Genomic DNA, 24,713 nt, shown 5'->3' on the forward strand with positions numbered 1-24,713 from the left:
TTAGCTGTGCATCATGATTAGGAAAGTACTGTGCATGTGCAAAGTGTGATTTAAGATGTGTCATGTCTATTCCAACCCAAAACTAAATTTTTGATACAACTCTCACAAGCATTTTTCAAATGAAGCCATTTCCATAAGAAATACTGACTACTGCAGAACTAGACCCCTCAAAACACTTTACCAGGGGTCAGCACCCCATGTTGCGCGACGGACTCTTGATAAAATTACCCTACTTAGTGATGGACGTGGGGGGGGGCATATGTCATTCAGTCATTCAATTTTTTGAAAAATTAACATGGACCTCAAAATTTTTACCATGGACACTTGTGTCCATGTACAGATACATTGCTGACCCCTGCACTTCACTATAAAATCATAAAAAAATTAATTCCTGAAGACAAATTACTTTCCTCCTTAATCTGATTGTACTTAATTTTTACTCAAACTTTTTTTAAAAGTTCACCTGCAGGTAGAGAGCAAGCTTAGAAACTATCATCCTGAAAAAACAAAGTTTGAGAAAGTTATAAAGCCACCAAAGCAGGGGATTAGAATGGGAATTCTCATGCAACATTAATGATAGCATCACTACCACTTTTACTCTATTGATGTACTATTACAAATTGTATTAAACTAACCCATGCTTAGAGAGCACAGGAAAAGAAAATAGGAATGTGCTTACAGATGAATATTCTGGAAATACTACTGAAGCACTGAAAAGCTTACCATCCATATGACATACTGATTAATATAATCAGGATCACTGAGCTGGTTTATTAATGGAAGAAGAACTCCTCGTGCGAGGATTTCCTGAAAAATGAAATGTAATACAATTGAAATCTGTCCTCTATATCTAAAAAGTGACAAATAGTTTACTCAAAAAAACTATCAATTTTTACTATGAATTCAACGTAAAGCTTCTATTTGAGTAACAAGTGAAACTTCAAGGATATTAAGAACTTAAAAACAAATTCTGAAACAAAAATTAACAAAAATTAGATTTATTTCTCAGAACTCGCTCTCCACACCCAAAGGTAAATTCTTGTGATAAATAAAGAATGTTAACTCTCTTAGTCCGCTGTGTGCCCAGTACAGAAACTAGGCATCTGACCTCAAGGAAGATAACCTAAATATCACAGCGATAGGAACCTTAGAGAAATATTACAAATGAAACTCTCATCCCCATAAGATTTTAAGAATTTTAGTATTAGTTGGACAAGAATACAATGGTGACCATTGGAAAACTTTTACCTTCTTAGTATCTGCAGTCTCAGTTATTTCCCATTTTAAATATATCAGAGTTACAGTATCACAAAAACCACTGAGTGATATCAGTAGGTAAATATTGACTTTTTAACAGTGACTATTGCACATTCAAAAGTCACTCATATCTCTAACAAATGTCGTCTAGAATTGTTCACCAATGTCATATAAAAAGTCAGCACCTCCATATGAAAACATGCATCTAACCTATTATGTTGAAAACTACCATCTGGCATTACTATAATAGCTGATGATTGCATTTTATACAAAACATACAAAATCAATGACCTAGATCTAAATCTCTTTTATAATATATGACTAGAAGTCTTAGGGTAAAATATAAATCTTAAATTTACCCTGACAAAGTATCGCATGATCTTGTTCTGGAAGTCTCCAGGAGGTAGCAATAAATACAGTAACACCTCACACAGATCCCTTAGGAATCCTACGGAAAAGCAACAACAAAATATTAATCCAATATAGAGTAGTGACAACACTACATGTTCCCTCCCATTATTCTGATATAACAAAAAAAGCTTTAGTTTATGGACTGAATTTGAAAGCATTAAATATACTTTTGAATGATTCTCAAACTTTTAAGTTTTGTTTTTCTACTTTATACAAACATATGCAACTGTCTTCAAATCTTACAATGCAAATGACTTTACTGATTTTATATATATGGACTAGAATGGATGGATGTGTGCATAGTCTTAACTCTTACAGAAGCAGCTACTTCCCTTCAGTGTATTTTTTTCATACTTATGCATAGAGAACTTCAGGATTTTTTCAACAAAACAATTTTTTGTTGGAAAAGGCAAGCTAGTTGAAACAAACTCTTCATAAGAATGAATCAGTTTCCATTAAAAACTTTCATTGGGAAGTTTCTCAGGTCCAGGATATCAGAGAGAAAGACCCAGAATAGCTAATGGTCCAGTGGTCAGGGCACTCATGTGGGATACCCTGATTCAAATCCCTGCTCAATCAGACAGACCAGAGACGTGAACCTGGAGGAGAATGCCTGGCTGTAAGGATGGAGTTGACAGAAGGGCTTAGGCTTCCTTGACCACGAGATGCTGTTCTGGGAAAAAGGACTAAACTAAGCAGAGATGGGGTCCACTTATCAAGGAAGGGGAAGAGCATATTTGGATACAGACTGGATAAGCTAGTAAGGAGGGCTTTAAACTAAGTTTGATGGGGGCAGGTGACAAAAGCCCAGAGGTAAGTCAAAAAACATGGAGACCTGGGAGAAGGGTTGAATATAGGGGAGACCATGAGCCATTATAGCAGGGATAAGGGAGAAATATGAGAGAACACGCGGGGAAATCAAATCAGTATCTTAGATGTGCGTATACTAATGCGACAAGTATGGGGAATAAGCAGGAAGAATTAAAAATGCTAGTTAATAAACAGTTGGCATCAGATTAATACACGACTGGAATATTGGTATAGAAGGATACAGCTTGCTCAGGAAAAAAGGGAGGAGGTGTTGACATATATATCAAAAATGTACACACCTGGACTGAGGTTGAGATGGAAATAGAATACAGACTTGTTGAAAGTCTCTGGGTAAGGATAAAAGGGGTAAAAAACAAGGGTGATTTCATAATAGGGGTCTACTACAGACCATCTAACCAGGAAGAAGAGGTGGATAAGATTTTTTAAAAAAACAACTAACAATCATGTAAAGCATAGGACTTGGTGGTGATGGGGGACTTCAACTACTCAGACATCTGTTGGGAAAATAATGCAGCAAGGCACAGATTATCCAACTAGTTCTTGGAATGTATTGGAGATAATTTTTTTTATTTCAGAAGGTGGAGAAAGCTATTGAGAGAGGCTATTCTAGATTTGATTTTGACAAACAGGGAGGAACTGGTTGAGAATTTGAAAGTGGAAAGCAGCTTGGGTGAAAGTAATCATGAAATGGTAGCATTCACCATTCTCAGCAACGGTAGAAGGGAAAACAGAACAATAAAGATAATGGATTTCAAGAAGGCAGACTTGAGCAAATTCAGGGAGTTGGTAGTTAAGATCCCATGGGAAGCAAGTCTAAGGGGAAAAACATTTCAAGAGAGAGTTGGCAGTTTTTCAAAGAGACATTATTAAGGGCAAACTATCCCACTGTATAGGAAAGATAAGAAGTTTGTCAAGAGACCACCTGGGCTTAACCAGGAGATATTCAATTATCTGAAACTCAAAAGCGAGTCCTACAAAAAAGTGGAAACTAGGTCAAATTACAAAGAATGAATATAAACAAACAGAAGTATGTAGGGACAAAATTAGAAAAGCTAAGGCATAAAACAAAATTAAACTACCTAGACACACAAAAGGTAACAAGAAAATATTCTTCAAATACATTAAAAGCAAGAGAAACACCAAGGACAGGGTAGGTCCATTACTCAAGGGCGGGGGACGCAACAATAGAGAATGTGGAAATGGCAGAAGTGCTAAATGACTTTTGTGTTTCAGTTTTCACCAAACAGATGACAGTACATACAAAAAGGAAAATGACCACTTACGAAGGAGTATCGTGGAAAGGGATCTGGGGGTCACAGTGAATCACAAGCTAAATACAGGTCAACAGTGTAACGCTGTTGCAAAAAAAGCAAACATTCTAGGATGTATTAGCAGGAGTGTTATAAGCAAGACACAGGAATATATTCCATGCTGATATAGCCTTAACTTGAGTAGTATGTCCAGTTCTGGGTGCCACATTTCTGGAAATATGTGGACAAATTGGAGAAAGTCCAGAGAAGAGCAACAAAAATTATTTAAAAAGTCAAGAAAACATGACCTATGAGGAAAAATTGAAAAAAATGGTTTTGTTTAGGCTGGAGAACAGAAGACTGAGGGCAGGACATAACAGTTTTCAAGTACATAAAGGGTTGTTACAAGGAGGAGGGAGGTAAATTGTTCTCGTTAACCTCTGAGGATAGCACAAGAAGCAATGGGCTTAAATTGCAGCAAGAGAGGTTTAGGTGCGACATTAGGAAAAACTTCCTAAATGTCAGGATAGTTAAGCACTGGAGTAAGTTGCCCAGGGAAATGGTGGAACCTTCGTCACTGGAGATTTTTAAGAGCAGGTTAGACAAACACCTGTCAGAGATGGTCTAGATAATACTTAGTCCTGCCATGAGTGAAGGGGACTGGACTAGATGACTGCTCAAGGTCCCTTCCATTCTATGATTCTCTGATTCCTACAACCCAAAAGTGCCCTAATCACTGGGCTACACAGTCAAATGCTCTCTCTCTCGTTCTAACCCAATGAATAATTATTTATTCCAAGTGGAATGGTTCCAACAGGAAAGAGACCCACCCCAGAAAAGCCAATAGCATGACATTTAGGACACTCACATGGGAGACCCAGACTCAAGTCCCTGCTCTGAACCAGGCAGTAACTGTACTATTAATTACATAAAACTTCTTGTAACTATTATTGATTTTTTATTTTTTAAACAAAACAGATCCTTGTTTCTTCATTCAGATGATGGTCTGATGTTAAATATAGAATTAACTAGCCTCTCCCTCCTCCCACCCCATCTATAAAGGGATACCATGAACTTGAATAAAGTCACATTTCTGTGAAATTCTTTCAGCCCTCATTACATATATTGTCACTACCACTAAAAGTATAATACTGACATGCACCAATCAAGAAATATATGAAATATTATGTCATAACTGGTTGCAATGAAGTTAACAGCTTAGCTATGAATCTCTTCCATGTTATTGGCTGATGCCGTAACTAACAAAACTTAATGTAGCAACACAACCCTTAGAAAATAATTATTAGAAAAACCTTCTTCATCTTTGGGAGAAGTGCAGACTAGATCACGACAGACTTCCTTCTCCATTTCAACTTCAACCTTAAAGAATGTATCTACAAGGTCTTCTGCTGTACCTACACAAAAGACATTAGAAGATATTTGTGTACATGAAAGACTCTTTTGTAAGTCACTAGTAATTGAATACAAATAAAAAAATTGTTTGGATGAAGTGAAGAATAGAGAAATTTGCTACGCAGGGTCAACAACAAAAAAGTCAAATGCATTTTAAATTATGGCAATACCTTTCATTTGATCATCTTTTTCTGTTATCCTTTGTTGAGCTTTTCTGAATACTCGAAGGTGAGTGGCAAAATCATCAACAAGTCGTGTGGTGAAATAAGGCTGCCAGTCCATTTCTTTTGACCTTACAGAAAACAGACTATACATCAACAAAAAATTTTAAAGCAGAATAAAATGCTAATTTATTTTAATATTAATGTAAACAGTAGTTATCTAAGGACTTGAGAATTATAATTTGGAATTATATTTCTGAAAGCCTGTACAATTACTATATGAAGAATCAAGAGTATGGTCCTGTTGTAACTTATCAGCTCAGGGAGGTCTACAGAAGGCTACACAAAAGGGTTACTTTGACACACTCAAATACACATTTCCATGTTTAGATTGTTTGTTCGTACAACACTAAAAAGCTTTATATCAACAAAAACAACACACATGGAGGATTGAGAAAAAGCTTAAAAGATGTATGATTTCTTACATACTATAAATGAATTTACAAAATCAACTATAAAGTATATTGTACAACAGTAATTTCAACATTTGCATCAAAATGTTAAAAAATGAGCATATTTGCATTTTTCATAAATTGTATTAAGCATAAGAAAACAAAAGGTCTAACATTTGTAGTGTCTCAATATAATACTAATAGACCTCTCAGATTTGTGACATTACTTGTGAGAAAATATGTAACCAAATTATTTTCTGACACCTTGCAATATGTAATCATATTAGAAATCAGATTAGAATATTGCACTTGCTTGTAGCTAAACAAGCAATCATTTAAAAAAAAATCACATGAACTGTGAGGAAGACAGTTATATTGATGACATACATTTGGTAAAATAGTGGCCACCATTTTATTATACTTATGTATCAACATTTCATTAGTGCTCTTAGGGAAAACAACACTTTCTAACTGTGTAGACTGAAGGGTGTTCCTCCCTTTTGCTTTTAGTAAAGCAGGAGGCAGGCAATCACAGCTCCTCCTTCTTGCTAGGCATTCCCATTCCAGGTTCTTTCTTAACTGAAAAAGAAGAGTAAACTACTCTGGTATCTACTCTGCCTAAAAGGGCCCCACTACAATACTCATAAGTAAAACCACCTTGGTTTCTGAACAGCTTTCCCACCAAGATAGGTAAGAAACTTTACAAATGGTTGAGCCTACAGCAAAGTCTAGTCTAGAAGCATGAACTTGGGAGAAAAGATAAATAGAAAGCATTACACTTTGTAGAGAGTTGCAAAGCTATGATTCAGAAGCCCAACTGTTCACTTGAGGTAAATACCTAATAATCACACAAAGAACACTAGGTGGCAGCCTTACCTAATTCCTCCGACAAGCATCTCCCAAGAAGAAAACAAAGAATTCTGAAGAAAAATAATCCACCTACCTACAACAGCTGTATACCAAGCTATAACCACTGTAACAAACTTGAGCAGCCTTTTTTTTTTTTTTTGAGTTACAGCCTATTGATGGCTTTGCGCCAATTCTATAAAATAAAGTTCTTATTCATATTTTATTTTTAAGTGCAATCTTCTTAATCTTACAAGGACAGCAAATTCTACTTTAACGTCAAAACAGGTCAATCTAGTTATAACTAATTCATTAGCTCTCCCATAAGCTGTTACATTTTTTGCCTATAGCTAAATAGCACTCAAGAATCTGTGAATTTCTTCCTTCCCTGTAAAAATAAACAAATGAAGTAATTGCACAGAATCACAGTAATTAAAAGATGGAAGCAAATAGCAGCCCATCTCCTGCAAATGCAGGATATTTCCCACAGTACACAGCCTCCCGTGTTGCTTAGTCTAGTTTTAAGTGTCCCAAGCGATAGCATTTGAAAGTTTCCACTATCCTATAGCCTAACAGATTTCAATGGTATGACGTCTTCTTGATATTAAGACTAATTTTCCACATCTATTTCACCCATTATTCTAGTTACATCCCACTGTTCACCCTACATTATTTTTCACCTTCACTGGTTACTCCTGGGGGCATTCTGCACCAAAAAATTAAAAATTCTGCACACAATATTTTAAAATTCTGCAAATGTTATTTGTCAAAATAACATTACATAATCATGCCAGTTTCAATTATTTTGATAATTTATTTAAAAATACCTGTCAGCAAGTATGTCTGTAACAATACATACACAAAATCCGCCCCCCCAGGAGTAGAGAGTTAGAGAAACCCCTATGACAACCCAGGCCCTGTTTCTCTGCCCCTTTTCCCCCGCCAAGAGCCCAGACACACACAACCCCACCCCTGTGAAGTCCACCTGCGGGGGGAGGGGGGCACAACCAATACACCCAACCCCCCCTTGTCCCCAGAGTCCAACCGCAGGGGTTCCCCAGCCCAGATACCTGCAACCCCTCCACCCGCAAAACTCAGCTGCAGGCCCCCCGCCTTGCCCAGACACCCGTCCCCCTCCCCATCAGAGCCCAGGGATCCAGAGGGAGAAACAGGCTGATGCTCAGTCCCAGGCTTACACAGAGTTTCCTGCGCACCATCCTCTCCTTCCCTCAGGACATGCTGTGAATTGTAGCTGCCAGGAACCCTCTAGCTCCCTCTTCCTCCCCCCCAGGGGTGTCTTCCATGTCCAAGCTGGGCTCTGCTGAGTCCACGGGCCCTTAGTGGCTGCTAGCAGCACTGCAGCCCATTTCTGTGGGGGAAAAGGAAATTCTGCACGCACAAAATTCTGCAAAATTCTGCATTGTGCAGTGGCACAGAATTCTCCCCAGGAGTAACTGGAAATAAAAGCCTTACTTTTGAAATGTTGGCAAATTAAATACAATTATTAATCTTTCCTCAAGTCATTGTCACTACCACTTGATTCTTTCTATCACTGTTATCTGAACTTGCTCCAGCTTGCTATCTACCCAGTATCTTTCTGGCAATGACATTGCTAAAATTTAACAATATTCCACTCAGTTTACTCAGATTAGAGGATGGTCCAATGGCTGCAACTGTCTTGAACTATTATTTTTTCCACAAAATTCAGATACTTCTTTTTGTACTATGCTTAAGAATAGTTGAAGTTTTTAAAAAAAATATATAAACTCCAGCTGTTACACTGCAATCTACAGATAATATTTTGTAGTTGTTTAAACTTATGTTTATATAAACACAAACAGTCTTACCTTGTAGAAAACTGAATAAGTGCATTTTGAAGAGCCTGCCTGATTTCAAGAAGAAAGGATTCATCATCACTTAGTGTATAATACCAGTACTGGACATAGTCCCTCAGTGAAAACTGGATTACCTAAAATTTAAAAAAAAGGATACAAAATAGCTTTTAGCATGTGATGCAACGGCTGTGTCATTTAAAGTTAATGTGATAAAGAATGCTCTCTCATATCCTTTACATCACAGTGATTGAGACATTGCTATACAGATAACTAAACCTCAACGTTGTTTATGTTTAACTCAGTCTCTCTACAGTTGACTAACATTCACCCTTCTCTATTGTTACAACGATGAAAACGTCAAGGCATGTTTCAAAACATACAGAGACAAGGCTGATCATCAAAAAACAATCCTTGAAATCTTTGCTTTTACCAATATATTTTTATGCTTATACAGACATGAAACATACCTTAGACTATGCAAATTTACTCACAACCACATGAAATTCTCAGGCCTGGTCTACACGGAGGGGGTGGGGAAGGGTGTCGATCTAAGATACGCAACTTCAGCTATGAGAATAGCGTAGCTGAAGTTGACGTATCTTACATTGAATTAAAATTACTTACTCCGTGTCCTTGCACTGCTGGATTGACGGCCGCAGCTCCCCCGTCGACTCTGCTTCCGTCTCTCGCACTGCTGGAGTTCAGCAGTCGATGGGAGAGCAATCGGGGATCGATTTATCGCATCTACGCTACATGGGATAAATCGATCCCTGATAGATTGATCGCTACCTGCCGATCTGGCGGGTAGTGTAGACATACCCTCAGACTTCCTGCAGTTGTGGAAGGCCCCAAACACAGTGAAACACCATTGTACTGCTTGGCTGGGAGGAATGATAATCAGAGAAGCTATGCAGAGTGACTCTGCAGTTCCTTGGAACTAAATAGCTACTCTCTCCATATTGTTTGAGCAATGGGGTGTTGAGATGTTCCCGCAGTGGATTTACCAACTATAGATATCTACTGACCACAAAAAGGAAGGATGTGCAAACCACAACCTCTACTCATCACAATTACAACTGTGGCTCAGACATACAAGTACCATGCCACATGGATGCAGGAAGGTGGAGGAATATTTCATCTGCAAATCATAATTCTTGTTCTCTGTGACCTTTCTGTTGCAGACATGGATAAAGGCATGGTGTGACACTGGCAGATGAGGCTCTTGCCAAGGCTGCAGGCATTACCTAGAACTGAAAAATTCATAGCTGGAGACCAGATCAGTTCAGTTGTATGTTAATTTTGCTTAAAATAGGTATTAGTCTTATAAGAATGTACTTAATGTTTAAACTATGAAATGCTTGTAAATTTCTGCATGCATTAATCTCACTTCTAATGTCCATACTCCATGCAATAAGAAAATATGTAAATTTTGCTTTATAGCTTTGAAAATGTTTGCTCTGAACTTGTGAGCCCAAGCATGGGAATTCCATCCCCTTTCCGACCATCCAGGACAACTATCAAAATTTAAGTGAGCCATTATCAGACAAAAGCTTTCATCCACCATGGAAAAGTACATGCAGAAGGACTCATCCTATTGCTTTGAATGCTGGAAGAGGGAAATAAAAATAGCTGATGTGAAGATTTTTCATCTCTGTGGTTTGAACACTCACAGGGTCAGAGACACCAAACTGCAGCCAGAGATCCCCGGGGCAGCCCCTGGGTCTGCCCTGAACAACACTTTGAATTGAAAGATCACTACAACTCTGTTACTCTTAGAATTTAGATTGCAACTCATTTGTGCATATTTGCTTGCTTTAACCTAGAGACACACACACACACACCCCTCTTATTTTTCTTCCATACGTAATAAAACTTCAGACTGTTTATTACAGGATTGGCTAAAAGCTTTGTCTTTGGTGTAATATCTAGGGTACCAACTGATCTGGGGTAAGTGACTGGTGTCTTGAGACTGGAAGCAACTGAAATATTGTGTCATTTTTGGTGTAAGTGACCATTTATCAGTAAGTCGAGTTTATCTTAGTGGCAAGATAGACTCTCCAGTCTAAGAAGATTGACTGTGACTCCATGGTAAGACTGATATAGTGATCCAGGAGTTCGCATTTGTGAGATACCACCAGTTGGTGGTGTCTGCCCGGAGGTAGGCACGCTCAGTTGTGAGCCACTGCAGACAACGTGACATGCTTTAATCTTTAAATCTTCAAATAATGCTTAGGGGAGTACTTGGCAAGCGCACAAGATTTAACATGTACTAAAGTGTATGATTTTGCCCTGCATCATCATCATCAGCAAAAATTGTGTCAATGGGGATTATATCATCAATTTCAATGATAAATTTAAAGAGAGTGAAAAACTGGCAAGTTTCCTCTTTTCATACTGTCAGCTCTGCATTTATAGCAAGTAATGGATTTTGCATGAAAAAACTCAGTAACAAAGCTGGCAACCCATTTGTGTCTCTTGCAAAGCTCACACTACTTTTACTTTTGCTGGGCAGCCACCACCATTCTTTTTGATGGTATTGACTCCTTGCACGTTTACAAAGGAGAGAGATTGCCAGGAGTCAAACTGCGATGGGGATGAATCCATAAACTATAAATAAGGCTGCAATTTAGTCATGGAAGTAACAGAAGTCTCAGATTCTCTGACTTCCAAAGACCTCCATAACTTCAACCAGCCCTGGCTGGGAGTGCAGGGTCCTCCCACCACTCCTGGCCATGGGCAGCAGGGAGCCCCCGGAGCTCTCTGCCACCACAGGCAGCAGGGGGAACCCTCACAGCTCTCAGGCAGGAGGGACCGCCAAAGCTCCTGGCATCCCTGGCGACAGGGGGAGCCCCCAGAGTTGGGAGCGACCAGCAGAGGGGGACCCTGGAGCTCCCAGCCCACTCGCAGCTGTCCAGGCGCCTCATTTTATCATGGATAGTTTTAGTAAAAGTCAGGGACAGGTCACAGGCTTCCGTGAATTTTTCATTATTGCCGTGACCTGTCCCTGACTTTTACTAAAAATATCCGTGACAAAATCTTAGCCTTAACTATAAATACAAATATTATGAAATATACAAGTATGATTTTTAATAAATGCATTATCATTCAAGAACTATTTCATTGTCTCAACAATTACATTCTCACAGCTATTTTACATGTATAAAAAAATACAGCAAGCTGGCAATAAATACAGTTTCAAAATGAGTATTCCAGGGTCACAAATAATCTTGTAAAACCTTTTTTCCCCTCTCTCTCGCTCTCACTCATACACACAGACTCTTTTAGCAGGGTTTAATATAGATATAAAAAATCTCAGACAAACAATGGAAAGGGGAAGTGAAGACAGCCTTGAGCCTGGGCTCAACATTTGAGAAAAGACAGTTACTTACCTCTCGTAACTGTTGTTCTTCGAGATATGTTGTTCATGTTCATTATAATTAGCATCCACGGACATCAGAAACTTTTCCCCTTAGCAGCTTCCGTTGGGATGGCAGGGGAGCCCCCTAGAGTGGCGCCCTTATGGCGGTGTATACATTACCCTGACGGCCCGACCCTCCCTTCGGTTCCTTCTTGCTGTTGACTCCGACAGAGGGGAAGGGGGGTGGGAATTGTAATGGATGTGAACAAAACATCTCAAAGAATAACAGTTACGAGAGGTAAGTAACCATCTTTTCTTCAAGTGATTGTTCACGTCCATTCCAATTAGGTGACTTCCAAGCTTACCATTGGAGAACAGGAGTCATGGAATGATTGACTGAAGAACAGCTCTGACGACCACTGCATCATCTCTGTTGGTTGACAGCATAGTGGCCTGTAAATGTGTGCACTGAAGACCAGGTGGCTGCTTTACAGATCTTCTGGATAGGGATCTGAGCCAGAAAGGCTGTCGAAGATGCCTGCGCTCTGGTTGAATGGGCCGTAATTGCTGGGGCTGGGACCTTGGCCAGCTCATAGCACATGCGTATGCAGTCTGTGATCCAGGATGATATGTGTTGTGCAGAGATTGGGAGACCCTTCATTCTGTCAACTATGGCAACAAACAATTGGGTCGACTTGCGGAAAGGTTTTGCGGGCTCCATGTTGAATGCCACGGCTCTCCAGACATCTAGCGTGTGTAGGTTGCGGTGTCTCGGGCTCATGTGAGGTTTTGGAAAGAACACCAGTAAGCAAATGTCCTGATGCATGTGGAATTGGGAGACCACCTTGGGGAGAAATTTAGGGAGTGGTCTAAGCTGCACCTTGTCCTTATGAAACACTGTGTAAGGTGGTTCGGAGGTGAGGGCTCTCAGCTCGGACACCTCCTTGCTGATGCAATGACCACCAGGAATGTCACCTTCCAAAAAAGCAAGTGGCCAAGGGCTCAAATTGTGGATTTATGAATTTGGAGAGGACCAGGTTCAGATTCCAGGTTGGGACTGGTGGGAGAGAATAAGGGAACACCCTCTCCAGCCCTTTGAGGAATCGCCCCACGATGGGATTAGAAAACACCAAGTGCCCAGACTCTCCTGGACGGAAAGCTGAAATGGCCGTCAGGTGTACTCTGATGGAGGAAAGGGATAGACCTTGATGCTTAAGGTGTAGGAGTTAGTCTAAAATAACTGGGATGGCAGCCTGGAGTGGTTGAAAGAGCTTGGGTTCACACCAACAGGAAAACCTTTTCCATTTCGCCAGGTAGGTAGCCCTAGTGGAAGGTTTCCTACTGCTGAGGAAAACTTGTCTCACCGACTGAAAGCAATAAGAACATAAGAACATAAGAAAGGCCATACCGGGTCAGACCAAAGGTCCATCCAGCCCAGTATCTGTCTACCGACAGTGGCCAATGCCAGGTGCCCCTGAGGGAGTGAACCTGACAGGCAATGATCAAGTGATCTCTCTCCTGCCATCCATCTCCATCCTCTGACGAACAGAGGCTAGGGACACCATTCTTACCCATCCTGGCTAATAGCCATTTATGGACTTAGCCACCATGAATTTATCCAGTCCCCTTTTAAACATTGTTATAGTCCTAGCCTTCACAACCTCCTCAGGTAAGGAGTTCCACAAGTTGACTGTGCGCTGCGTGAAGAAGAACTTCCTTTTATTTGTTTTAAACCTGCTGCCTATTAATTTCATTTGGTGACCCCTAGTTCTTGTATTATGGGAATAAGTAAATAACTTTTCCTTATGGCTCTCCATGGGATTTAGCCATGGAGTTTCACACCATGAGGTGTAGAGATTGCAGGTTCGAGCGAAGGAGGCGCCTGTGGTCCTGTGTGATCAGGTCTGGGTGGAAGGGCAGGGAAATCAGGGCGTCTACGGACAGCTCTAGGAGGGTTGTGTACCAATGCTGTTGGGGGGCCAAGGCGGGGCGATCATGATTACCATTGCCCTGCCTCTGCGGATTTTGAGGAGGACCCAGAGAAGTCCCAGAGAAGAGGAGCTTCTCGGCAGAGAGGTGAGGAGCGATGTTGTCTGTCAGGACTGTCACGCTGTGACCTTGCAAAGTGGTGTGAAAGGTTTGGCAGGCCAGATGAACCCCTGAGCTCCTTCAGGTTGATACGGAGAGATATCTCATTCCTCGACCACAAGCCTTGTGTCCTCAGATCCCCCAAGTGCGCGCTCCAGCCCAGATCTGACGCGTCTGTTATTAATGTCAGAGAAGGTTGGGGCTTGGCGAAGGGGACCCCTGCACAGACCACTGGTTGGTCCAGCCACCAGCGCAGGGATTCTGGGACCTGTCCCAGGATCATCACCACAAGGTCCAGGCGGTCTTTGTATGGATGGTAAGACAGTGCGAGCCACACTTGCATGGGTCTGAGTCTCAGTCTGGCATGCTCGACTATGTACGTGCATGCTGCCATATGCCCTATTAGCTGCAGGCAACACCAGACCATGGTGGTGGGATACTGAAGCAATGATTTCACAATCTGTTCTATGGCTTGGAACCTGGGCTCTGGAAGGCTCGCTTTTGCCTGTACTGAGTCCAGGACTGCCCCTATAAACTCTATCCTTTGGGTAGGTATGAGAGAAGATTTGGGTACATTGAGGAGTTCCAGTCTGTGAAACGTGTCCATGACCATCATCACGTGGGATTGGACCTTGTCCTTGGAACGACCTGCAAGTAGACAGTTGTCAAGGTATGGGTGCACTAGAATTTGCCTTTTCCACAGGAAGGCTGCCACCACCGCCATGCATTTCATGAACACTCGGGGGGCAGTGGACAGGCCAAACGGGAGAACCGTGAACTGGTAGTGGTATTGGTTTACGACAAACCGGAAGAAGCATCAGTGCACCGGATGAATGGCAATATGGAAGTATGCGTCTTTCATGTCAAGGGCAGTGTACCAATACCCCGGATCCAAAAGATGGAATGATAGTGTTTAGGGAGACCATGCAGAACCGGAGTTTGACCATAAATTTGTTGAGTCCACGAAGGTCTAAAATGGGTCGAAGACACCCCCTTTGTCTTGGGGATTAGAAAGTAAAATAATGGGAGTAAAACCCTTTTCCCCTTAGGTACGGTGGAGGAGGTTCCACAGGAGCTATCTCAAGGAGCAAATGTACCTCCCGCATAAGGAGTTGCTCGTGAGAGGGGTCCCTGAAGAGGGTCAGAGAAGGTGGGTGGGAGGGAGGGAGGAAGGGGAGGAGGAGAACTGGAGTATCCCACCTGTACTGTGCGTAGGACCCAGACGTCTGATGTTATATGGGACCACACATGGTAGAAGTGGGATAGCCGGTTAAAAACTGTGGGGATGGATCCAGGAACTGAGTTGGTACACTGTCCTCAGGCACGCCTTCAAAACCTTTGCTTGTTTCCGGGCTGGGGTTTATTCTGGCCTTGGGTATGTGCGTTGTTCTGTCTATGCCTGTTATTCCTGCCCCTCCTGCGATACGTCTCCTGCCTGCATTGGGGTTGATACTGCCTCTGCTACAGAGGCTGAGGCCTGAAGGGTTTTCTCTGGGTTGCCGGCGTATGCATCCCTAGCGACTTCAGGGTGGCCCTAGAATCCTTAAGGCCATGCAGCCTGGAATCTGTTTGCTCCAAGAAAAGGCCAGAGCCCTCAAAGGGAAAGTCTTGGAGGGTATTCTGGACCTTTGAAGGGAGGCCTGATACCAGGAGTCATGCAGAGTATCGCATGACTACCCCCGAGGCAATGGTTCTGGCCGCAGAGTCATCTGAATCAAGGGAGGCCTGTAGCGAAGTCTTAGCCACTGCCTTCCCTTCCTCGATTAAAGCCGTAAACTCAGAGTGAGTCCTGGAGAAGGCGATCCTTAAACTTGGACACGGCCATCCCAGAGTTGAAGTTATGTCTATTAAGGATCGCCTGCTGGTTGGCTATGCGTAGCTAGAGGCCTCCGGAGAAGTAAACTTTCCTACTGAAGAGGTCCAAACGCTTGACCTCCTTGGCCTTTGGGGCCAAGGCTTGTTAACCCTGTCATTCCTTTTTGTTGACTGCTGAAACGACTAGGGAACAGGGAGCTGGATGGCAGAACAGGAACTCGTAGCCCTTGGAAGGAGTGAAGTATTTCCGTTCTACCCCCCTGGCCATCGGCATGATGGAGGCCGGGGTCTGCCATATAGTTTTGTAATTCATTTGTATGGTCTTTATGAGAGGTAGCGCGACTCTGGAGGGACCCTCGGGCAACAGGATATGCACCATCAGATCCCCTACTCAACCATTTCTTCCGCCTGGAGGCTCATATTGAGGAAGATCCTGCGGAGTAGCTCCTGGTGAGCCCTGTGGTTGATTGGTGGTGGCCCTGAGACTGATATGCCTGCCACCATCGTATGGGGAAGAGGAGATGCCCTGTTGCTGGTGGTAGGCCCATGGGGTCCAGAATGGCCACTGACCTGGAGGAGGTCATTGTGGTTGCCATGCTGGTTGGCACTGACAACTCAATGAGGTCTTTCGCTGCCTCGAAAGTGTCTGGTGGAGGGGTGTTCGAAGACCTCCTCCAAACATTCGTTGGCACTGAATCGCTGGGTACCAATGAGGCCTATGGCTCCAGAGTTGACAGTGCCAGTTCTTGGCTCAGGCCTGCAATGTGTCTTCGTGTGGCAGGAGCTTCTTTGAGCGGCTCAGTAGCTCTTTGGGGAGAGCACCCTCTTCCCCTTTCTTGTGATGCTTAGTCGGTGCTGGAGAGGTCAACTGGCGCCAAGGTTGGTCCTCCCGTCTTGGTGCTGGCTATTTTTGGTGCCTGGGCAGTGCTGGGTCACACACGGATGCCGGGGCACTTCACACCAAGGAAGCCAGGGCCAGTCGGTCAGGGGCCAGTGGCTGTAATGTGGCCTCCATGAGCAACTGCTGAAGGCAAAAATCTCTTTCTTTCTTGGTGTGCGGCTTAAAGGCCTTGCAGATTTTGCAGCATTCTGCCTGATGAGACTCTCCCAGACACCGGAGACAGGAGTCATGGGGGTCGCTGTTAGGCACAGACTTGCGGCACGTGGTGCAAGCTTTGAAACCCTGGGCTTGCAGCATGCCCCACAGCCCAAGGTTGGTGCTGGAAGTAGCAACCAGAAAACAATGGTATTTAGCAATTTAAGAATGAGCATTATTGAGCACAGAAGAGAAAACTTTGTGAACACACAGAGGTATACATACAGGGAACATGAGACAGACAAGAAGGAGACATACAGGTCCATAGAGACAGGCAGAGTGGAAATACAGAAGAGAAGGAAGAAAAAATAGAGAGAAAAAGACTTTTGAAGTGATAATTAGGTGTTGGAGTTAAGAGGAGGGAAGTAGAAATAATGAGGAATAAATAATATTGGGTGAAAGAACCAAACAGAATGTAAGTTAATCAAACACAGTTGTTTAATTAATTCTATCTCATTGATTCATTTTGTTTAAGTTTCTTATTGAGTCTGTTTTTGATCTTTTTTTTTTGGTTTCAAAGCACAAAGTGTTCTCTTTCTTTGTTTTAGTTTTTTTGTGTGTTGAATGCTGGTTTTTTAGTTTGTTTTTCATGAAGAGATTTGTGTTTGTTTTTTTTTTTCCATTTAGAGGAGAATGTGATTTCTGTGACATGATGGCTGTCCATTTAGATGTGTGCATACATATGGCCTATTGGTGTGTGTGCATGGTGTCACTGTCGGGGCATCTGATGTGATCACTGTGATGGATGGTGTGGTGATGGTGATTAATGATGAATCCTGTTGTGGGGTGATGTGGTTGGTGTGTGTGATAGGATGTGCTCCTGATATTTATATGGTGTGGCTGCAATGTAGGTTATTTGGTTAGTATTGGAAAGTGAGTGGTTGCTGTTTGCTGGGAGGTTGGAGGCTGTCTATAAGGGAGACTGAGGATGTCTCTGAGTGAGAGTTCTGTGAGTGGATGGATCATAGTGAGGTGAGATCTTCTTGATGGTGATTGCTGGCTTTAGGTGGTCTGTTTTGGTTGGTGATCTGTATGGTGGGTAGTGGGTTTTCTTCTTTTTTCTTCCTGTCTGTTGTGTGTTTTTTTTTTCTGGCTGGGTTCTGTAGGTTGGTTTAGAATTTTTTTTCTTCTTCTGTTGGTATTTTTCTGAGAGGAGAATTTGAGCAAATACGGTTGTATCTGGCTCTGTCCGAGGGATTGAGCAAATGTGGTGTAATCTTAGAGCTGGCTGCTGTGTAATGGAAAGTGGGTGTGTGGATGGATGTGGGAAGAGGCATGGTTGGTGATAGCGGACAGTGGGTTTCCAGTATAGGGTGGAATTTATGTGACCATCGTTGTGTGTGGAGAGAGTGGCTAGGAAATGGATGGTGTGGTGGGGTTGGGTTTGAAGATGGTTGATTCCTGATGGAAAATTTCAAGGATGAGTTGGAATGAAGCTTCTTTTTTCATGAGCATAAGATGAAAATAGAGGGGATGTAAGAGGAAGAGAGCGTAGGTGTAAGTAACAGAGTTAGATGTGTTGTTACTGAGCCAGGTCCGGATATGTATCATACTGAGGGCCCATGGTAGCTATTGTGCAGTGCCAATGTGATATAGCCATATATATTTAAAAAAATAAAAATGAGGATGTTCAGGACAAAGTCATTCAAAGTTGTAGCCGTGATATTATCCTGATTATCGGGGGTCTGCTGTGTATGATTTCTGCTGTGTTCTCTTGGTGTGCCATAGTGGCCAGAATGGTTTTTTCTGGAGATCACTGGGTTGTAGTTTCTGATGGAAGGATTGGTGTTCTGAAAGATGGCTCTGTGTGCTGGTGGCATAGCTGGAGTGAGAGGTCCATGCCTGAGGAGAGAATCTGCTCCTAAAGTACCCATGCTTGAGATGATACCATCAGGATTTCTGGTTAAATGCCCTTGATTAGCAAAGATGATACACCTGTGTGGGCATAGGGAATCTGTGTCTGTATGGGTGTGTGGCCTGTGTCTGTTCTTGAGTTTTTTCTGAGGTTTTCTTAGTTTTTTTTTTGGCAGATGTCAGAGTTGATGGTGTAGTTTTCTAGAAGTAGGAGAGTTAGAGAGTTAGAAATGGCCTCTAGTTTCATATTGTCCAGCCTTCATGGCAGCTACGACAGCCTCCATGATGACTTTGATTATGATTGTCTGTAGTGTTTGTGTGATTGTTTGATTTGATTGTGTTGTTCACGGGCGGTTATGTGGTTCAGGGGCAAGCTTTTTTGCTTTTTCAAGTTTTGCTGTTTTGTGGAAGCAATCTATGTAGAGAAGTAGTCTGTTGTAGAAGTTCAGTCTGGAGTCCATGCCCAGAATCCTTTTCCATGCAGAATGGAAGGGAAGGATTCTGTGGGAGTAGATAGTAGTTCAGAGTGTGGTTTGTAGTATCTTTTGAGTTGAAGATGGAGAAGTGGGAGAAAAAGTCACAATATTCTAGGTCAATCATATTCATGATCTTGAAGGACAAAGACAAAGGGAGAGTCCCCTAGAGATAGAGGCTTCTGGCTAAGAAAGAGAGAAGAATTTGAAATATTGTTGGGTGTGGGTTTTGTTATATTTGCTATTGTTGTTGTGCCATGTAGTAGTTTAGTAAGTTTAGTTTTTTTTTTTTTTTTTTCTTTAGAGAAGCATGTTTGTAAATGTTGTGTTTTTTTTGTGTTTTTTGTCCAAAGTTTTTGTTGGAAAGAAGTTTGGTTTTTTTTTCATATATCTTAGTTAGAGAGTAGAGTAGTCTCTAGTCTTTTGCTGTGCTGGATGTTGATTCAGGTGGTTCAGTAGGTTTTTTGAGAGTGTGTGGGCACAATCTGTCAGCATAGTCTGTGTGGTATGTAGATTGTAATGGATTTTTTACCTTTAGTCCTTTTGGTATGATGTCCATCTGTTTGCATTTGGAAAGGAAGATGATGTCAGTCTGTATCTGTACGAGTTTTTTCATGTAGCTAACTGATAACTATCTAAGAACAACTCTAACTAGAAGACTGGAAGGCTAAGGGGTCACTCTCAAGCGAGCGAGAGAGAGAACGTTCCAACACCGCCATGGACGGTAAGAAGGAACTGAAGGGAGGGTCAGACCAGCAGGGTAATATATACACCACCATAAGGGTGCCACTCTACGGGGCTCCCCTGCCGTCCCAACGGGAGCTGCTAAGGGAAAGTTTCCGATGTCCGTGCATGCGGTGCGCGCACACTTAATTGGAATGGACGTGAACAATCACTCGAAGAAGAGCTGTTAGATATATGTGAGGGTGGTAATAGCTCTCCCTTAAATTTTCCCTTCTAAGCAGCTTTCTGAATTACTGAAGAGGGGTTCAACTGCAATTTGGTTCATTTGAATTTTGCAAGGAGATCAGAGCGAGGAGGCAGAAGGATATACAATTTATCTGTTGCACACAATCCTTTCTGTCAATGGAAAGCTAAGCATTGGGAATAGAATTCTGAGAGTACTTATTGATCTGGCATACAACGAATCCAAGTTGTGAATTTTTCCTGACTGCTTTGTTGCAAGTGAACTTCTCCATGGTCAGTCAACAGCTGAGGAAGACAGGGATTAAGTCTCATTTATCAGCTCCTATAAAGGATATAGGGGAATGAAGGTGAACTAAGTAAATTTACACCGAATTTAAGGTTTAAAAAAAAAAGAAAAGGTTCCTAAGCCTACATAGTTGCAAAGATAATGTCCAAATACAAACAGAGTGTAAACGGATTAAGTGTTGCCTTCCTGAATCTGAAAGCAAACAACTCTAGTGCCTGTTCGGCAGTTCAGAAGACTTCCCAGGCAATAAAAAAAAAGATTCTGAGCAGGAGTGAAACACACAACAGTATCAAATTCACTCTTTCGGTTTGAGATGACTGTGGGCAGTAGAGGTAAGCCCTAGAGATATTCACAGATAAGGAACATTTAAAAAGGAAAAAAAAAAAAAAAAAGGATGATTGGGAAGGAGTAGAGAACCAGTCATCAAAAGTATTCTGGAGGCAGGGACTGATGGGGAAAGAAGGAGTTAGAGAAAATGCTTCACATCCTGGCTGAAAGCCAGATAGAAAGAAATCATGGAACTTGAGGACTCCAAAATGATTCCAAAGTTGCCTCACGCTTTCTCAACCTTCTGCAAAAAAGGCAAAATTAGAGACACGCTCATAATTGGTATAGTTGATATGATAGAGATCAGGATGACACTTTTAACTGTGTCTTGTAACATACTAGTTTGGTACTATACAGAATACCTAATTTGTACTAATTTAGACAGAGAATGGTGAGTTGTACAGAACCATTAAAAGATGAGTTATAGGGAGGAATGGATATAGATAACATAAGTATTCTCTGAGAATTATTTGCTGCACAGAGCTTGAGAGCTAGTACTGGGGTTTGAAAACCAGTTCTATCCCTTTTTTTTTTTTTTTAAAGAGTAAAAACTAAACTTTTAATCAGTCACCTTTTTTTCTTCTATTGCTTCTACTCAAAAATTAGCACAGGATCCAAAACTTTTGAAGAGCTGTATGTTATACCCAGGCTGTGTCAGCTATCATTACATTTACTTTGGGAGAACAAACATTTTTAAAATGTCACCTTAAAAAAAAAAAAAAACCACCACCCTCCTGAAAATGAAATTGTTAATTATGTAGGTAGCACCAAAGTTATGCTAGAGACTTAACCTTATTCTGAGTATTTAACATATTGTTAGAACAACTATTTCACTTGAGTGTCTGGGTTTGTAGCAGAGCGTTTGTATTCAGAATTCAAGATATTTGTAATCTGATGCCTGAAGGATAGCCTCAGGTTTATTATAGCAAGTATATTTTCTAAATATGTTCAGCATTCTTTGGGGCAGAAACATTCACTAAAAAGTGAAATGCACATAATTCTGTAATTCTTTTATAATAAAATCACTTTAAATGCAGGTGTCTTCACTGAAGAGACCAAGATTAGATCACTTATGGTGATTAAATGAATTATTTTCAACCTTTAGTCTTTCCTCTTATAGGCATATAGGCAAGGCAATGTAGGGAAACCTAAAATGCCACTGCCCGTGTCATATTTGTTCTGTAAGTAAACAAAAACGTTAAAGGAGGCTCAACCGAACACCTCTTAGACTTGTTTCTTGTTAAATATTGTGAATAATGTTCAACCTGCAAGTCATTACTGTGTTGACTGTAACCACTACCCAAAAGACTCTAAACAACTGAAAATGCTGCATTTGTCCACATTCATCATTTTGAATAAAATCTGCCAAATAAGTAACACAGTTCAAGTAAAAATTAAGGATTTAACACATTCTGCAACCACGTAAGTATAAAATTAAATTCAGTCTTCCACACAGAAAATGTTTGATATTTTACAAGTGAGCTTTCCAACCTGTAAATGAGTCCGGAATTGTTAGAGTTATTTAGAATAGTCTTCAAGTGGGTTTAGCACTGTGCAATTTATATTAAAGCAGTATTCAATTATTGCAATTCATATACAGTTTCCCATTTTGTGGATCATGTAAATATTTTAGTCATGAATGCCACAAAAATACCACACCCAATACATGAAAAAAAAATCAAATATTTTATATTAAAACTCACTTGTTGCAAAGGTTCATCAATTATATTGGCACCTGTCAATCTTCTGTCAATTTTAATAGGCCTGGCTTCACATTTCATTTCTTCTGTACACTTAAAAATAGATTAGACAATTTTAATAAACAGATCTTCACTGAATAAAAATAGTCGCATCTACTGTTCACAGTATATGAATATTTTTTAATGAGGAATCCTACACTACAGTATTTACCTTATAATCATTAGTTATATAGTACATAAAATAATTTGAAAATGTTTATTTATATTATATAAATATAAATATACACACACCCTCCCACCCTTTGTACTACATACTGAATCGAGCTGAGGGACTAATATTAGAAAAACTCTGCCCATATGGTGAAAAATTTGGTTTCTTTGAAATGTCATAATAGTCAAATATCAGAGGGGTAGCTGTGTTTGCTGCTTTCACAGATCCAGACTAAGAGTCCTGTGGCACCTTATAGACTAACAGACGTTTTGGAGCATGAGCTTTCATGGGTGAATACCCACTTCGTCGGTGGGTATTCATGCATCGGTGGGATGCATGCATCCGACGAAGTGAGTATTCACCTACGAAAGCTCATGCTCCAAAACGTCTATTAGTCTATAAGGTGCCACAGGACTCTTTGCTGCTATAATAGTCAAAGGAGAGAGGATAGTCTGTGGTTAAGACAGGACTGAAAGTAAAGATCTGGGACTTGTACCTGACCATTAAAACTGCAACCTTGTGCAAATCACTTCACCCTCTGAAGTGTGTTGAGCACACATAACTAAACTTATTTGGAAAATGACTTAAAATAATGTTGAACTATTGTATAACAAACCCCGGAAAGCCTGTAAGTCAAAAATAAAGATGTCTTTGTTAAACAGGGTACTATAAAAATGCATATAAACTTTGCACCACAAGATTTCAGTACACAGATCAGCTAACAGATTATAAGAGGACATATATGCACAGCCAACCGATATATAAACCAGTAGTAAAAGCATCAGGGAAGGTTGTGAGGACTGACCAGACTTCAGTCATAGAAATGTCATTTATAAGGGGAGGGGGAAGTGCTCTACAAGTCAGGTTAGTCCACACATATAATGATCAAAGTAGCAATTTAAACAAAAAACTGAGGGTGAGATCAGAGAAGGCAGAATTTCTCAAAAATCTGCTCACAGAGCCAGATTAAGAGAAGCAGAGGTATTGCTTACGCAATACCATACAGTATATGCATTGAAGATTAGACAGCAACTCTGCACCCTCAAACATTAGAGCTTCCCTTTTTTCAGCCTCTGGTAATATAAACATAAAACTTCTATCGACTGTTTGCCGTGTTTTTGTATTGGTCCAATAAAAGATTTTACCTCACCCACCTGTCTCTCTAAACTTCTATTGAGACAGAACTTCATAGTCTGACATCTAAACATCTCTGCATCATTGGAGCAGGAGACTCAAAATGTCTTGGTTCAGATAAAATATATTTAGAAACAAACAAGGGAACTAGGCAGAAACCAATTTATCTTAGTGAAACACCTTATTGGGAGGCTGAAAGGTCTGCATCACTAATTTGCTGATTTGTCCTTCAGCAACAGCAGCAACTAAAAATAAAACCTCATGGTTTAACATTCTCATGGAAACTAAACAGAGGCTAAAAACAGGAGACACACACAGAGCTCTGAGCACTAGGCTTGTACTTCAGATGATATCTCCATAGGTTTAAATAACTTTGCCACAAGAGGATAAGCAACCAACTGGCCAACAACCCAGCTTCTGAAGATGCTAACAGAAGTTTATACCCTCAAAACAAAGACCTGCTAAAACCCCACAACTAGTTTTTTATTTTTAAAATGTGCAATCTCGATAGCCATGGAATAAGCTTGTCTCTCCACTGAAGCTTTGGGCATGAGAAAGGACAAGTCAAAGAGGAACAAGAAGAAAGCTGCCATTTCAGATTTCTTCTTAGTGTGTGAGCAACATGCCTCAGGTGGCACATAACCAGGATTCATCACCGAATTTGGTCTGCTGTTTGAATCATTAGCTCCCCAGCCCAGGCACTGATAGGGAGTGTGATGTGAATGGAGATCCATGTCTTTGTCTCAAACTGAGGAGTTAGAGCTAAACACAGGTTGTTTAAATTTGGCTGGAGGCCTTTGGGTTACCAAGGATCTTCTCTGTCTTGAAGTGCACACAATCAATCAATAGGCTGAGATTCGTTTAGGCATCTGAACCAATGAGACCAATGGCTGTAAGCATTATGAGGCAAGAAATACTTAATATTTGTACTATATGAGGGCCATTTACAGTATGTTCTGGTTTGCTTCTCATTATTTGCATTACAATA

The 24,713-nt window shown here is 41.1% G+C and overlaps 1 protein-coding gene across 4 annotated transcripts in view; it reads right to left on the minus strand.

Moving 5' to 3' along the window:
* The window catches only part of SNX13 (sorting nexin 13), a 164,941-nt gene that overhangs the window by 79,217 nt on the left and 61,011 nt on the right, over nt 1–24,713 (minus strand). For all 4 annotated transcript variants that reach the window (XM_039523420.1, XM_039523421.1, XM_039523419.1 and 1 more), the window contains 6 exons: nt 22,384–22,473; nt 8,469–8,590; nt 5,333–5,454; nt 5,063–5,164; nt 1,617–1,705; nt 724–807 (listed from right to left, as the gene is read on the minus strand). In XM_039523420.1, the coding sequence (XP_039379354.1) occupies nt 724–807; nt 1,617–1,705; nt 5,063–5,164; nt 5,333–5,454; nt 8,469–8,590; nt 22,384–22,473 (609 nt within the window). The remainder of the gene's footprint in view (nt 1–723; nt 808–1,616; nt 1,706–5,062; nt 5,165–5,332; nt 5,455–8,468; nt 8,591–22,383; nt 22,474–24,713) is intronic.

This window comes from Mauremys reevesii, linkage group 2 (assembly GCF_016161935.1).
Source record: "Mauremys reevesii isolate NIE-2019 linkage group 2, ASM1616193v1, whole genome shotgun sequence".
In the NCBI taxonomy this organism is placed as follows: domain Eukaryota; kingdom Metazoa; phylum Chordata; order Testudines; family Geoemydidae; genus Mauremys; species Mauremys reevesii.